This window comes from Aphanomyces astaci (genome assembly GCF_000520075.1).
Source record: "Aphanomyces astaci strain APO3 unplaced genomic scaffold supercont1.2, whole genome shotgun sequence".
NCBI classification, from domain to species: domain Eukaryota; phylum Oomycota; class Saprolegniomycetes; order Saprolegniales; family Verrucalvaceae; genus Aphanomyces; species Aphanomyces astaci.
This window is the reverse complement of record NW_009798265.1, coordinates 1,194,582-1,208,375: the sequence shown is the minus strand read 5'-3', so window position 1 is coordinate 1,208,375 and position 13,794 is coordinate 1,194,582. Positions and strand designations below refer to the sequence as shown.

At 51.2% G+C, this 13,794-nt stretch overlaps 6 protein-coding genes across 12 annotated transcripts; 3 read left to right on the top strand and 3 right to left on the bottom strand.

The window, feature by feature from the left end:
• Nucleotides 1–619: 619 nt before the first annotated feature.
• On the bottom strand, nucleotides 620–1,566 carry H257_01305 (hypothetical protein; the record flags this gene model as incomplete). The annotated part of the gene is made up of 5 exons (XM_009824451.1): nucleotides 620–921; nucleotides 994–1,141; nucleotides 1,235–1,303; nucleotides 1,362–1,471; nucleotides 1,518–1,566. The coding sequence occupies 5 exons, from the start codon at nucleotides 1,564–1,566 to the stop codon at nucleotides 620–622; spliced, it is 678 nt and encodes a 225-aa protein (XP_009822753.1).
• Nucleotides 1,567–2,388: 822 nt separating this feature from the next.
• Nucleotides 2,389–3,032, top strand: H257_01304 (hypothetical protein; the record flags this gene model as incomplete). Its single annotated transcript, XM_009824450.1, has 2 exons — nucleotides 2,389–2,455; nucleotides 2,506–3,032. 2 exons carry the CDS (start codon nucleotides 2,389–2,391, stop codon nucleotides 3,030–3,032), a joined length of 594 nt encoding a protein of 197 aa, XP_009822752.1.
• Nucleotides 3,033–5,004: 1,972 nt separating this feature from the next.
• H257_01303 (hypothetical protein) lies at nucleotides 5,005–8,550 on the top strand. 4 transcript variants are annotated; one of them, XM_009824446.1, is made up of 11 exons: nucleotides 5,005–5,129; nucleotides 5,180–5,241; nucleotides 5,291–5,769; nucleotides 5,826–6,236; nucleotides 6,298–6,405; nucleotides 6,453–6,528; nucleotides 6,596–6,780; nucleotides 6,829–6,976; nucleotides 7,033–7,088; nucleotides 7,171–7,217; nucleotides 7,297–8,550. In XM_009824446.1, the coding sequence occupies exons 1-11, from the start codon at nucleotides 5,023–5,025 to the stop codon at nucleotides 7,616–7,618; spliced, it is 2,001 nt and encodes a 666-aa protein (XP_009822748.1). In that variant the 5' UTR covers nucleotides 5,005–5,022; the 3' UTR covers nucleotides 7,619–8,550. The 4 variants fall into 4 exon arrangements, with proteins under 4 accessions (XP_009822748.1, XP_009822749.1, XP_009822751.1 ...); XM_009824447.1 differs by having other exon boundaries at nucleotides 7,033–7,217; XM_009824449.1 differs by having other exon boundaries at nucleotides 6,596–6,976; nucleotides 7,033–7,217.
• On the bottom strand, nucleotides 7,089–8,885 carry H257_01302 (hypothetical protein). Of its 3 annotated transcripts, XM_009824443.1 has the most exons (3): nucleotides 8,572–8,885; nucleotides 7,964–8,509; nucleotides 7,089–7,901 (listed from the first exon to the last, which is right to left on the bottom strand). In XM_009824443.1, the coding sequence occupies exons 1-3, from the start codon at nucleotides 8,846–8,848 to the stop codon at nucleotides 7,636–7,638; spliced, it is 1,089 nt and encodes a 362-aa protein (XP_009822745.1). In that variant the 5' UTR covers nucleotides 8,849–8,885; the 3' UTR covers nucleotides 7,089–7,635. The 3 variants fall into 3 exon arrangements, with proteins under 3 accessions (XP_009822745.1, XP_009822746.1, XP_009822747.1); XM_009824444.1 differs by having other exon boundaries at nucleotides 7,089–8,509; XM_009824445.1 differs by lacking the exon at nucleotides 8,572–8,885 and having other exon boundaries at nucleotides 7,964–8,537.
• A 353-nt stretch (nucleotides 8,886–9,238) lies between these two features.
• On the top strand, nucleotides 9,239–11,422 carry H257_01301 (the record flags this gene model as incomplete). Of its 2 annotated transcripts, XM_009824441.1 has the most annotated exons (3): nucleotides 9,239–10,034; nucleotides 10,299–10,804; nucleotides 10,967–11,422. In XM_009824441.1, 3 exons carry the CDS (start codon nucleotides 9,239–9,241, stop codon nucleotides 11,384–11,386), a joined length of 1,722 nt encoding a protein of 573 aa, XP_009822743.1. In that variant the 3' UTR covers nucleotides 11,387–11,422. The 2 variants fall into 2 exon arrangements, with proteins under 2 accessions (XP_009822743.1, XP_009822744.1); XM_009824442.1 differs by having other exon boundaries at nucleotides 10,299–11,422.
• Nucleotides 11,423–11,513: 91 nt separating this feature from the next.
• On the bottom strand, nucleotides 11,514–13,643 carry H257_01300 (hypothetical protein). The gene is made up of 2 exons (XM_009824440.1): nucleotides 12,155–13,643; nucleotides 11,514–12,068 (listed from the first exon to the last, which is right to left on the bottom strand). The coding sequence occupies exons 1-2, from the start codon at nucleotides 13,589–13,591 to the stop codon at nucleotides 11,580–11,582; spliced, it is 1,926 nt and encodes a 641-aa protein (XP_009822742.1). The 5' UTR covers nucleotides 13,592–13,643; the 3' UTR covers nucleotides 11,514–11,579.
• Nucleotides 13,644–13,794: the final 151 nt, after the last annotated feature.

Genomic DNA, 13,794 nt, shown 5'->3' with positions numbered 1-13,794 from the left:
ACTACCAGGGGTTGTAGGAGCCATCCACGGCACCTTAATTGATATTCAGCGTCCTCGTGAGTATGATGGATTTTACAACCGTTACGGCGACCCGTCGCTTAATGCGCAAGGCATGATGGACCATAAAATGGTCTTTTATCGGTGGACATTTACCCGTGACCCTTTTCGGACAAGAAAGTATGGAAAGTATCCCTACTGGGGCAGTCCTTACGTCGACATTTACCAGCTGGTTGTTATCTTCTTGGTGACTCTGGGTACACACTACTACTGTGGCTACTGACACCATATGTGCCGCATGAAGAAGGTGGTGCGTTGACGAGGACCCAGAAGCAGGTTAATTATCGGCTGTCGAGCACCCGCATGCTTGTGGAGTGCGCTTTCGGCCGCTTGAAAGAGCGGTTCCGAATTTTGAAGACTGTAATGAATGAAAAGTCCCTCGACCACACCGTTGCCATAGCTAACTGTTGCTTCGTGTTGCACAACGTGTTTATTCATTTCAATGATGGTCTTTTTCTGCACCGTGTCGCCGACGTGACCGAAACACATATATCCAACCTGCCGACAAAAGTGAAGCATTAGGTTGTATTTACTGTAACTGTTACAATTACTTGTTCATGAATCAAATTTCTTTTTGGGCAACTAAATGGGCGAGGAGTTGGGCCATCATCGCAGACTGTCCTTGAATTGCAAGCAATACATCGTCCATAGTCGCTCCAGTTGTTGGCACGAGCCTGGCAGTGGGCGCAGAAGCTAGCGATGTCCCCAAGTGAATCAGTCCATCCTTGAGAGCCAAGAAGCCGGCCTCCAAGGCCTCACTATGGCTCTTGGGTTTAACCACTTTCGATCGCTTCTTTCGACGTTCGTACGACGTTTCATCATCGCTCTGATCCTTCAAATCGTGCTCATCCTTGACATCGATGACTAACATATTAACCAAAAGAAATTCGATAACAATAATCGCAAAAAATATTTTTATATTTTTTTTCTGGATACCGTCCGAGCAATCGTTGCGTTTGTCGTCTCTTACGTCAGTCGACATCAGCGATTCTCGCTGATACCCCTTTTTCGCGCTGCAATACTCCAGCATCACATCGTAATGCAACGACAGGGGCAAGAATGCAGCGTTTCCAGCTGGCTGGGACTGGAAGGCTTAGAAATTGCCCACGCCGCTTTCATTTTCGTAAGCTAAGAATTAGGAATTTTTATAGTCCCAAATGCAAGGACACATATGTACCTTGTCCTGTATCTGGGCGACCGAATCGTCTTGCTCCATGGACACGCTTAACTCAGCAGCCAGCATGACCTAGGCAGCCTTCTCCTCAGAGTTGTACTTAGATTCGAAGCGAAGCGCCAAGTGGGACTTGTAGCGTAAATGGAACAACGCCGCAACCCCACAGATGGGTCCGTTTTGGTGTTGTGGTGGGGGACCGCCGCGAACGCTTGGAGTTCGTTGGCTGGGGTGTTTGCGGTTCTACACGACGAAAGTGAGAGTAAGTTAACGGTCAAGTTGTGTCTACCATTGCCTGGGAGGTCGGTTTCGTGAGTAGCACCGTAGACTTCGTTCATGCTGCTCAAACTGACACCAAAAGCGGGAATGACTGGTACCAGGCGGATACGTCGAATACCCGCCTGTAACCATGAAATGAGGCGGGATCATTATGCGTATTACGGATTAAACTGAACAATCAAACTAATTTCGTCGAAGCGTGAATGGCCAAAAGCGGGAACAAAATGTTCACAGACCAGGCTTTTACTACATACAATATACACGTAGTAGGTAGTATGATACACGTCACCTATAAACTACCAACTTTTCGCAAAATTTTCTGACTTCTATTTCGTATTCATTACACAAAGTTTCAGCAAATTGAAACGTAGGATCGACAGGTCTCAATGTGGTGAAGAAATTCTACGTCTTAGATTCAAAGTTGGTGATGAATTGGTCCAGAAATAGATATTTAACCTAACGTGATCGACCAGTGATGGGCCGATTTTTTTCTTATTTCTTTCGTGAATTCCTCGTCAAGTATTTATCCTAAGGCGATGCGGTGGACCTCGCCTGAAAGAGCTCGTCAAGATCTGTCACATACACCTAAACACAATGTATTTAGACAGTTCACGATGACGTAAATAAATTTCGCAAGTTGCAAAATTTACATTGATGACCAGTGATGTGCCGAATTTTATACTTGAAGTAAGTATGTATTAGGGTTGTGTAAAAAACAGGCGAGCAGACTGGAATTTTATAAAATGATAAAGGTATATTATATTTGAACAGGAATAAGATATTGCTGAACTGTACTGCACATTCTCTCTTATTCGGACACTAAACCGTCCCACGTGGCAATAGGGAGTAAATTGGAGAGCATTTGCCCGTACTACAACGAGATGGACGCTCTGTTTGGGGGGCGACAAAATTTTCATCCATCTTACATTTTTGAGACTAGTCTTCGCGGTAAATATATACGTCTCAAATATATAGCTAATTTCGATTGAGCAATTTAGATGCAAATGATGAGAGCAAACAATGCGACGAGTCGTTTCTTTCTGATGCAATTGGCAACGACGACGACCTTGATGACCACGACTACTCCAAGGACCAGCGCGACTTAACAACATCGGACAATCCCAACGACGACCCCGTCGCCGACGAGTATTGGACAGAGAACGATACTGCCGATCCTGGGCGGCAAGCCAACGCCCCACTTGACCACGAAGTTGAAGCACGTCACTCAGGCAATGGCAAGGGAAAATCCAAAGTCGTCCCACGTAAGTTCCCAACGCCGGAGAAGCGCCTGCCCCCTCGAAAGGACTTCTCATCCATGTATATGGTTGCGCAGAATGAAACGACTCAGCTGAAACGTGAGAAGTTCGAATACATGAAAGAAAACAACAAGAGCATTCAAGCTGCAGCCGCCGTCATGGATTTGCAACGTGCCAAGGCGTTATTCGTCGAAAAAATAGTAACGTCAGGTGTAGTGGGCGCAGAAAAAATCCGCGAATTATTGTCGATTGCGTTTGCGCAAGAATAAAGAATTTGCAATGAACAATATTCAATGAACAATATTCGTGTTGATAATATTATTCTTCCAAACCTAAGTAGTTAAGTAATTCGGACTTTATGCTTTCGCGCCACATAAGGGAACTTGCACCAATTAGAGTATTGCTAGCTACCACTGGTCGAGGCTTTTCAACAAACGGTGGTACTGTGTCTTTAAGTCGGTTTACAACGTTGTGGAGGATACAGCAGGCCAAGATCCAATCGCAAACATCGTTCACATCACTTCGCTGCCTACCAGATCAAAATATAAATATATTTAATAATATAGACTGACAAATATATGACAAAATATATATAAGACCTGATACAAATAGGATGTGCCGACAAGCTTGACCAGCGCCCTTTCAAGATCTCGTTGCCGTGTTCGCAGACCACCCGCATACTCGCATGACCGGTGTTGAAAGCGTCGTTGCCGCTGGCGCTTGAGTAGGGCAACCGATACGGCGTCAGCATACGCATGTCGAGGGAAAATCCTGAATCGCCCGCTTGGTATTGGTTGGAGTAAAAAAAACCGTCTGGACGCAGGGCCGGCGATGATGATGCCCACACAGTTGAGTCGTGAACGCTGCCCGGCCAGCCAGTGATGACGTGTCGGATTTGGCGTTTGTAATCAAACGTTAAAAGAACATTTATGGAGTATTCCTTCTTTCGACTGTAATATACCTCGCCGTTCAAAGCTGGTTTTCGGTACAAAACAATATGTGTGACATCAGTTGATAAAATACAGTTACGGAATCCATATCGTTCTGCATTATAACTGGCAAGTTGACCACGCTCACAATGATTAGGCCAATTGATCTCGAAATGGGATAATGACACTAAAGCATGAATAACACGATTAGTGTAAAGATGAACAGTCTCAATTCCTTTTGTTCGTGACACAATCCCTGCGGACGAACCAGTGCCATTATGACCGATACGGTGCAGTGCGCAGGCAAGCTGTACCCATACCGGTCGTTGAGCTCTATTGCTCGTCGGTTGAAAGATGGGGTTCAGTTCAATCAACTGAACAATATATGCAAATGTGCTCTGACATACACGAACCTCTTGTACAAAGTCTCCAACAGCCATAAATGGTAGAATGGATAGTTGCTCTAAGGATCGAGGGAGCGAAGCACGGGAGAACATAAACGTGAACAAAGTATCATGTATCGAAGTCGTAGAAATTCATTAATGTCCTTCGATGCAGAGGGGCTGCAGGTAGCAAGAGTTCGTACCATCCTATCAAAGTCGACAAGGACTGCTGCTCTCTCTGAGAGCTGTGGCATTTTCGACAATGAAGTGATCTATGCGGATACGGATAGCGGTTGCGGCTGAACCGAGTAGGAACTAGCGCACAGTGGTATCGACACTATTTTTTTCCATGGAGAATTCATAAATTCCGACGTCAACCAATAGTATTTTTTCATATTTTTTATTTTAACCAATAGTATGCTCATAAAAAGTTTGTAAATTGTATGATTGGATATAATAAAATTAATCAGATTGATCTTATTGCAAAATTATAATTCGTACTCGGAATAACTCCTTGCGCATTCGCATACAATTCCCCATATACCACTGTGCGCGAGTTCCTACTTGGTTCTCTGTATTTTACATGGGCGCATGGATGGCTGCTGAGATGTTTCTGGATTTTTGTATATGAATCTTATTCGTATATAATATCCGGAGGCGTTGGGACCTTTAACCTCCCACTACAGTGATAAAACGCATGAAATCGGTTTTAACGTATTTAGGTTTTGGGTTTACAGTTAACTACATTACTTTACAGTAGTACTGTAGTAATTGTACGTTAAATAATAAAACCTCCACTCTTCGATTTGGCCAGTTGAGTGTTTTTAGATAGCGTGTAGGTACTAGTATGTTACTATAGGTAGAAATAGATGATAGACACGATTCATTGGCCGAAATTAGTGTATACAAATACTAAGAGAGGTTCGACAGGGGTGAAAACAGCTCGCATGAGTCAACACCTCGACCCGCCCTATGGCGGCGTGCATGGAACACAACCAGCATTGAGCAATGAGCCAGTGAAACGTCCTAGCGCTGCCAATCCATTCGCATCGGGGTAATCGGGTGTCTTAGAAGCAAACACATTCTGACACGTCCTTTCATTAGACCTGTCGCATCGGTGAGTCAAGTTCGACCTGGGGCTGGATTCGGCATGCCTCCAGGAGCAGGTATGATAGAACCTTTCGATATGTTATGTCTCATCATGTTCGACATTAGCTCCATTTCGACCGCAAGCATCCAGTCAGCTCAACACCCCCCTCGGCCAGAAGCCGTTGAAGGACCCATCAGTTGGGGCGGTTCCCGAAGCGACTGATATGAGTTCATTTCCTCCGCCGCCTGCACAGTTTCACACACACGAGCTTGACACGGCACCGTTGGATTCCCTTGCGCATCAGTTCCAAACCACGAATCTCAACTCGACGTCGTCGTTCGGTCCTGCAGCGCTGTCCATCCAGCAAGACGATCCCTTCCAACGCGTGCCGACCGCGTACTCGTCGTCGTTTCCCATTTCGTCCACCACGTTCCAAGCCCCACCTCCACCCAGCGCCAAGCCACTTGACCTATTTTCGTCCAACTTCAACTCGGGCGATTCCGTCGGCGCCAGCGACGCGTTCGCCACGAACGACCCACATGGATTTGCACGAGTTCCCCCTCTGCCCCCTGCGAGGCGCGATAGCTTCAACAGCCCATTCGAGGTACACACACCACTCGAAATCCTCCATCGTCACCATCGTCACCATTGTCACCTTAGACGGCACCAACCAACGACTCCTTCCGACAAATTCAGTACCAGCCGCCCGCGACTCCGCCTCCTCCAGCCGCCCCGTTTCTAAACTACAACTCGAGCCCCAACACAAAGATTGCGTTCAATCAACCACCCCCGTCGGCATCTCCAAAGCCCTTTGCCGTCCGTCCCCCGCTGTCACCCCCCCAGCCCCCCGCCCAAGACATCACGACAGCCATCCGCACCACGGACGATTTGTTTTACGAGTTTATGAGCCACGTGAGCCCTGACAAACTGCCGACGCCATCTGCCACCGACCTCCCTCCAACGCTGGATACGCTCGTGGGTCTGTATCGGCAGCAGCAGTGGCAGCAACTCGAAACCAAGGCGTGGAGCATGCTCACGTCCCCAGACCCACAGTTCAACCTGCATGTGCATGTAAGTACGATGGAACCATCATCCCCATGTCACACATAGGTGACGGAATGATGATATGTAGACGTGGGCCATGGTGGCACAGATGAAGTTGGGCAAAGTCGACGACTTGGAGCAACAAGTGATTGTGCTAGGGGACCTCGACCAGTACCAGTACGAGAACTACCCCGAGGTACGTGGTTGGAATTTGTACTGTACTGTACTGTATCGCATGGATAGAGATTTCCATCGAAACAAGGCTCGTTCGTGCCCATGCGGCTCCGCTACATGACAGTGCAGTTGCCGCGCCTGAAAAGTATGTGGTTTCGTCGTAGTAGTTACTATTACTAGTAGTAGTACTAGCAGTGACGCGATCGGTGTAGACAACGTGTCCATGTACGAGACGATGGCCAGCCAACTGCTCGTGGATTTGGACCAGAACACGTTCCAGCTGTCGCCTGAGGACGCCACGTCATGGCACAACATCGTCACCGTGAACCTGATCCATTCGTTCCTCGACCGCAAGAAATTCGACGTTGCCCTGCGCCTCGCCACGTCCCTCTACGAGGTACTACTACGACCTACTACTACCATGATCGTTTTGCATGTCGTTTAGCGCCAGCGAACTGCGAATGCAACTCACCGCGTGATTCTGGCGTCGCGCTTGGGCCGCATCTACCTGCAAGTCGGCGACTTAAGGCGCGCGGAAGGTTTATTTGCCGACGCCGCCGCGCTCAGCGCCGAGATTTCCGACCCCCACCACGGTAATATGTATATAGGTACCTCGTCATGATGAATGAACTGTGTCATGTTGTGGTAGACTGCGCCGCACGAGTGTTGCTCAACCAAGGACTGCTGCACTTTGCACATAACCGGGTACAAGATATAATGTCCACAAGTCGTCTATATAGTGTACCTATATGCGTTATTCTCACAAGAAACACGAGGGGGCTTCTAGTTCAAGGAAGCGCTGGATGCGTTCAACACGATTCTGGGTGTGTACAGGTAGGTACATGATGCTAACGTGTTGATATCCACATTCCTTGCTTTGTGTGTGACAGAGTGTGGTACGTACTGTATGTAGTGGCGACGACGACCCCGACGACGACTGGGGCGACGAGTGTTTCGCATGGTGGGACGATGGGGACGTCGTGTCGAGTGCGGCCAACAACATGAGCATCTGCGCATTGTACTCGTGCCAGGTGCAGACGGCCGTGACGGTCCTTGAGACGGTGCTGCAGTCCGACCCGCGGCGGCACCTGCACAGCGCCGTCGTGTTCAATCTGAGCACTCTGTACGACCTCGTCTGCGACAACGTCAACAGCACCAACCGCAAGAACATGATCAAGCGAGTGGCGGAAGCGTACAACGTCGAGCACATTGACAACGCGTGCTTTCGCATTTAAAAATCAATCCCAACTTGTTAGCGTTTCGGGGTTTCGGGGTTTTGCTTTTGGCGTTTGTGGGGGGGCGTCGTAGGGTCGTCGTTGAAATGCACGTGGGTGTCGTGGATCACGGCCTTGGCTGGCTTGGACACGTGGACGGTGGCGGCAGTAGCTCCTCCTTTTGACGAGGACGCGTGGTTGACGAGAGCGGTCCAATACTCGACCTCGTCGTCGCCCGTCACGAGGTCGATCGTAATGTCGTTGCCCTTGAGGGTTAGCGGGGCTCGATGGAACGTGTCTAACACTGCACCATGTCGAGTGAGGATGCTGCTTTGTGAAAAACGGGAGTAACACTCGACTACGTACCTCGGTGGGAGTGGGAAGTGGACAAGAACCGAGCAAACGCGACGTCGCCGCCAAATTTGAGCTTGGAATCGTCCAAGAACGCCACAGGAGCCGCGATTTCCAGCGCCGCCTTGATGTCTTTCCGTGGCATGTCGGAAGGGACGTTGGACAATCGAACCAGAAGCCCTCGTGTGAAAAAGTCATGGGGGGACGACGCGTTGGCGGCGGCTTCCACCGCTTGCTTCAACGTCCCGGACGTGGTTTGGGACGGAACGTGTTGTATTCGCTCCTTGAGACTGTCTCGCAGCTGCAGCCACTTTGTCTTGGACATGCCTTTGATGGCGACCAAGTTTGGATGCGAGTCCTCGGTCGCAGCCTTCAGCGCCGCCAATGCGGCATCGACAGCCTCGGCGACCGCGAATTCGACGAAGGCAAACCCTTTGAACTTTTGAGATCCGGGGAAGCGAGGCATGCTGACCAAATTGACTTTTCCGAAGGGCGCAAAGAGACGGCGAAGATGGTCGTGGTCGGAACCACAGGGGAAATTCTCGATGTAAATGGTCCGATCTACCGAACATAAACGCGTATAAGCATTGGACGATCGTTGGAACGGGTGCATGAAGTCATACCAAGACTGTCGTCTCCGTCCTTGGTTGGGAATTCCTTTGGTCGGACATGTGTCTGCTCGTCGTTAAGGACCAACGCGGAGGACTTCTGGATGGCTTCCGTGAGCATGCGCATGGTTGCCCCCAGCGACTTCATGCGGTTGAACGAGAGAAACACATCGAGGGAGATGAATCCTTCCGTATCAAGTTGCATTTGTTGCTGGAGGAACTTGTCTTGCCGAAGGTTCGACGGACTCAAGTAGAACTCCATTTGCTTCTGCACCTTCTTCTTCGCGCTCATGATTGATGAGGTTGTGAAGTTGGTTCTTAAATTCCGCTGTTTGATTGGACAAAATACCAATCTTTTCAACCAATGCATGTATGTGATCACATCTGAGTGTAGTACGATACCAGGAAATGTACAGGAATATACAGCTTACGGCGGGACAACGTGTGAAAGCCTACAGTATTCACGCCGTCGTTTCCAGAGCTATCATGTACATGCATCCGTCGATGCACTCGACAGATAATGACCATTGTATGGCTGACGCAAAAAAATATTCCGGTGGACAATTAAATCAAACATTTAATGATGCTTACATATATCAAATAGAATGATGGGAAAGAATAATATTTTACTTCTAGAAAAGAAATCGATTTCTAGCCAATGAGCGCTCGTTAGGTGAGGCAAATGGTTGGCTTGCACAGTCTTCAAATCACCACGATGGCATCGTTTACGACTCCTGCCGTGAGCCAGAACAGCAAAGGATGGGGCCCCACGGACCTCCCCAAGCAGTTCCTGAACATTCCCTACGCCCCCTTCGGTAAGCTAGACAAGCTGGGCAAGGCTGCCGATTTCACGGCGCAGTACCAGTCCGCGAACCCGAACCGACCTGCCCGCTACCAGCGCACCAACGATCCGTCGGGCGTGAACGCCGAGTTCCAATACAAACACGACACGATCGAAGACCAGTCGTTCCAACTGGTGGACACGGCCAAGGCCACCCGCAACAACACACGACTCCGTCCGACGTGGGGCCAACAACGCTTTGCCGCGAACCGCCTCAACAACCGCAACGGCAAGACCCCTGGGCAAGGCCCGCCCGTGTTGGAATCGCAAAGCCAAATGATGAAGAAGGGACAGCAGAAACAGAACAAGCGATGGGATCGTCTGTCCAATGCCCGCCGCATGTTTTCGACCAAGCGCCGCGACGGCGAGACCAAGGAACGCATGGCGTCAGTCCAAGTGAGCACCGAGTGGAAGTTGGTGCAGCAGTTCGAGCTCATGCAGCTGATGAAGCTGCAAGCCAACATCCCTCCCTCGGAGGACCTCAAGACGCTCGGTACGCTGCACAAGTACGACGACAACTTCGACCGCATCTCAGCCCGCACTGCCAAGCCGTTGGCGCGCTTCGAAGTCAAGGAGAACGTCGCGGTCACGACAACCGAAGACCCCGTCATTGAATCGTTGGCCACCGAAGGCGCAGGTACCGTTTTCGCCTTGATTATTCTCTCTGCATGCATATATATGTATCCATCCTCGACCAACTCCACCACCACCACCACCGTCATGTTTCCGTTGATGATCCTATTATACGCTATTCTGATTGCTTTGTGCATGCCGAGAGTTGATTGTGGCTGAGGGATATATTGTACGATGTGGTGGTGGTTGATGTTGACGAAGGCTATTATTGTATGGACATTTGACACGTGATCAATTTGATATGCCTGACGATCTTGTTGATGGATAGGCACTGTGTTTGCCACGGACGCCATCTTGGCGCACCTGATGAGCTGTCCTCGGTCCGTGTACCCGTGGGACATTGTCGTGCAGCGCGTGAACAACCTGCTCTTTTTCGACAAGCGCGACATCTCTTCCGGCGTGGATCTCTTGTCAGTTAACGAAACGGCGCTGGAACCCCCCAACCCGGACGAGCCCGACAGCGTCAACCACCCCGACCGTCTCGCCGTGGAAGCCACCGACATCAACACGTTCTTTGCCCACCAAGTGCTTCGCCCGGCCGCCGAGTTTTCCAAGGCATATGGCCCCAACCCGTTCCCGGATAACACGGCCCCTGTCGCATACAAGTACCGGCGGTGGGCCCTCAACGAGTCTGTGAACCTCGTCGCACGATGCGAAGTCAACGCGTTGTCCCTTAAGGGCGACGTTGAGCAAACCGTCAAAACGTTCGCATTGAATGAATGGGATCCCAAGCTCAGCGGCAGCATTGACTGGCGCAAGAAGATTGATTCACAGGTTTGTCCTGTTTACTTTTATATATATATAGTGGTTCTATATCTACCTTGTGTGCCAAATAGTATTATCCATCCATATTATTTACTGCATGTTATATGAATGATGGCTTGCAACCATTTCACTTTTTTGAATACAAGTTACTTATATTGTTTTTCATTGTAGCGTGGGGCGTTGCTCGCAAACGAGCTCAAGAACAATGCGCCCAAGATTGCCCAGTGGACACACTCGGCGCTGCTGGCCAACGCCGGGCTCATGAAGCTCGGGTACGTGACCCGGCACAACACGAAGGACAGCCAGTCGCATGTGATTCTGGCCACCCAGTCATACAACCCCGTGGACTTTGCACAGCAGACGTCGCTCAACCTGACCAATGCGTGGGGTATCATCAAGATGCTCGTGGAGCTGTTTATGGAGCAGCCGGAAGGCAAGTACGTGATGATGAAAGACCCGAACAAGCCCGTCGTTCGCATCTACTCTGTCCCGCTCGACACATTTGAAGACGAAAACGGCGGTGACGATGACGACGAAGATGACGAAGAAGATGACGATAATCTGGACGACGACGACGAGATTGACGAATAATATATTGAACCCCACACGTCGTCGCAAATTGACTTTTGAAAACGTCCATGGGATATGTGACATCGTCGGAAATGTGACAGCGTACTACCACGTTTTCAAACATGTGGCTGCCACCACAGGACTGTAATGCGAATAAACGGGGGCTTTATTTGTTATACATGGCAGACAGGAGGTTAGTTGGTTGTCCTCCTACTTACTGCCCGCCAAACTGGAACGGAGTCGTGGCCGGTTGAAACGCAAGGGTGTTGGTGGCTTCATCCACGGCCGCCGGCGCCAGCTCGGCGTCGACGTCGTCATCGAGCACCCCGTCGAACCACGTGTCGATAATGTGCGACGCGGCGGCGCTCACTTGTTCGTTGGCGGCGTAGCACAGGTTCTCGACGCACTTCAAGCACCCGCTCTCCTCCACGGCCACCTTGGCTTCGTCGTGGCCCTTGTCGAGCACGGCGCTGATGGCTTCGAGGATCACGAGCTCCAAGCTCGGGTCTTCGTACTCGTCCAGTAGCGTCGAGAGCGACGACAAGACGTCCAGACGGACCAGCTCGGCGGCCACGACGGCGTTCGCGTTCACGAGCAGGTTGCACACCGCCCACCCCGCCTCGCGCTTGACGCTGTACTCGGCCCACGTGAGTTGCTCCACCACACTTGTCACTACCCCCGGGGCTTCGAGCACCGCCGTCATCTACACATACATATATATATCACCATGGACTGAAACACACAACTGTAGCATTTCACAGTAGCAGTAGTAGTAGTAGTAGTACGTACATGTTGAACGGTTCCACCCGCCAAGTTGGACAGCAGCCAGCACGCTTCTTCGCGGATCGACCGGCTCGAGTTTTGCAGCACGCGGGGGCACGCCGCCAACAGCCCCGCGTCCAGCACCACTTGCACGTACGCTTCGTCGTGGGAGATGACGTAGCCCAGGAGACGCAGCACCGGCGACAACACGAGCGGCGACGAGTACATGTGCAGCGCCTCAACCAGCTTGGCAAACACTCCCGTGGACTGCAGCACGGCCAGCACCGCCACGTTGTGCTGCGTGACTTCAACTACAGCCCACGTCGAGTCGCACAGCGTCAGTGCCCGCTCGTCCAGCGAGAGGGTCTCGGCGTCCTGCGCGGAGGACGCGTCCTCGTCGTCCCCGTCTTCGTCAAACACGTCTTCGATCGCTTGCAGCGGCCGGAGCGTCGACCGCGCGGCGCGGAACGTGACGTTTTCGCCCGTCTCAAAGTTCACATCCACATCCACGACCTCGACGGTGGTGTCGTCGATGTCGCGAAGCAGCCGGACGACGGCAATGTCGTTGGGGGCGGGTTTGCCGGTTTGGAACTCAAAGAGGCGCCACGGCGCGGCCGACGGAACTGCCTTGTCCTTGTCTTTGGCCCACAGTTTGGCCCGCTCCTGTACCAGCTGCTTGATCACGTTGCCCAGGACGGTCACGAGTTCGAGTTCAAACTGAGGCGTGAGCACTTGCATGGTCGCTAGCAGGTCTGTCATGTCGATCATGCTGCGCAAAAGCCACACGGCGGCGCGGCGGAGAGACGGCGTGCTCAGCCGGATGTGCGGGATGACTTGGATCGGTGGACAGATGTGCACCACGGCTTCGCAGCACGCTTTGGACTCGCTAGCGACGTTACCGAGACACCACGCTGCCTGGATTTGCAGCTCGGAAATGCCGCACTGCAGCAGCACCGCGAGCTTTGGAAGCGCACCGCCTTCGATAACCAGGTTCGATCGATCCATGGACGAGATGAAGCGAAGCGCAAAGGCTGCGTCGGACTGCATCGGCACGTCGGGGAGGTCTAGGGTGCTGACGAAGAATGGGACGGCCGTCGCGATGGTATGCCACAACGGGACATGCTGCGGATCACCGTCGTCGAACAACGGTGGTACTCCAGAGCTCATGAGGTACACAAACGCGCGCAAACTCTTTCGACGTACTTCCTTGTCTGGATGCTGCAATCCCACCAACAGCGTCTGACTGCGCGACGCCAGCTGCTCGATGAGCAGCGACCTTTCCTGCGGTCGATTTTCCGCTTGGGCCTTGGCTTGCGCGGCCAGATTGCGGCGCTGGTTGTACCCATCTTCCTTTCTAGCCTTTCGGATCGACACCTGCGTGTCCATACGAGATCGGCGGCCCGTGGCCCCCGTGAGAGCCTTCTTCAGAGGCGCGCGAGGCTCCTTCTTCGTTCCTTCTGGCATGTGGTCTATGAAAAGACTTCAAAACTTGAAAATCGGTTTTGCCTAAGGGTATTCTGCCAAAGTGTATGAAAGCTAGGATTGTTCCTATTCGTAATGTTGGTGGAACAGGGGTGCGACGAGCTAGCCAATCAAAGGGCTGGTATCGACTTTTAGACCAATCATTATCGTTCACTAAGATACATTGGAATTAGCCAATCAAACAG

What these genes read in the sequence shown, in the direction of transcription:
- H257_01303 (XM_009824446.1), top strand. Translation starts at nt 5,023, where the DNA reads ATGAGTCAACACCTCGACCCGCCCTATGGCGGCGTGCATGGAACACAA. An exon ending in GCCAATCCATTCGCATCGGG is followed by an intron (nt 5,130 to 5,179) that starts GTAATCGGGTGT and finishes TCCTTTCATTAG; the next exon opens with ACCTGTCGCATCGGTGAGTC. An exon ending in TGCACTTTGCACATAACCGG is followed by an intron (nt 7,089 to 7,170) that starts GTACAAGATATA and finishes GGGGGCTTCTAG; the next exon opens with TTCAAGGAAGCGCTGGATGC.
- H257_01302 (XM_009824443.1), bottom strand. Translation starts at nt 8,848, where the DNA reads ATGAGCGCGAAGAAGAAGGTGCAGAAGCAAATGGAGTTCTACTTGAGT. An exon ending in GGACGGAGACGACAGTCTTG is followed by an intron (nt 8,510 to 8,571) that starts GTATGACTTCAT and finishes TATGTTCGGTAG; the next exon opens with ATCGGACCATTTACATCGAG. An exon ending in CACTTCCCACTCCCACCGAG is followed by an intron (nt 7,902 to 7,963) that starts GTACGTAGTCGA and finishes GACATGGTGCAG; the next exon opens with TGTTAGACACGTTCCATCGA.
- H257_01300 (XM_009824440.1), bottom strand. Translation starts at nt 13,591, where the DNA reads ATGCCAGAAGGAACGAAGAAGGAGCCTCGCGCGCCTCTGAAGAAGGCT. An exon ending in CGGGTGGAACCGTTCAACAT is followed by an intron (nt 12,069 to 12,154) that starts GTACGTACTACT and finishes ATGTATGTGTAG; the next exon opens with ATGACGGCGGTGCTCGAAGC.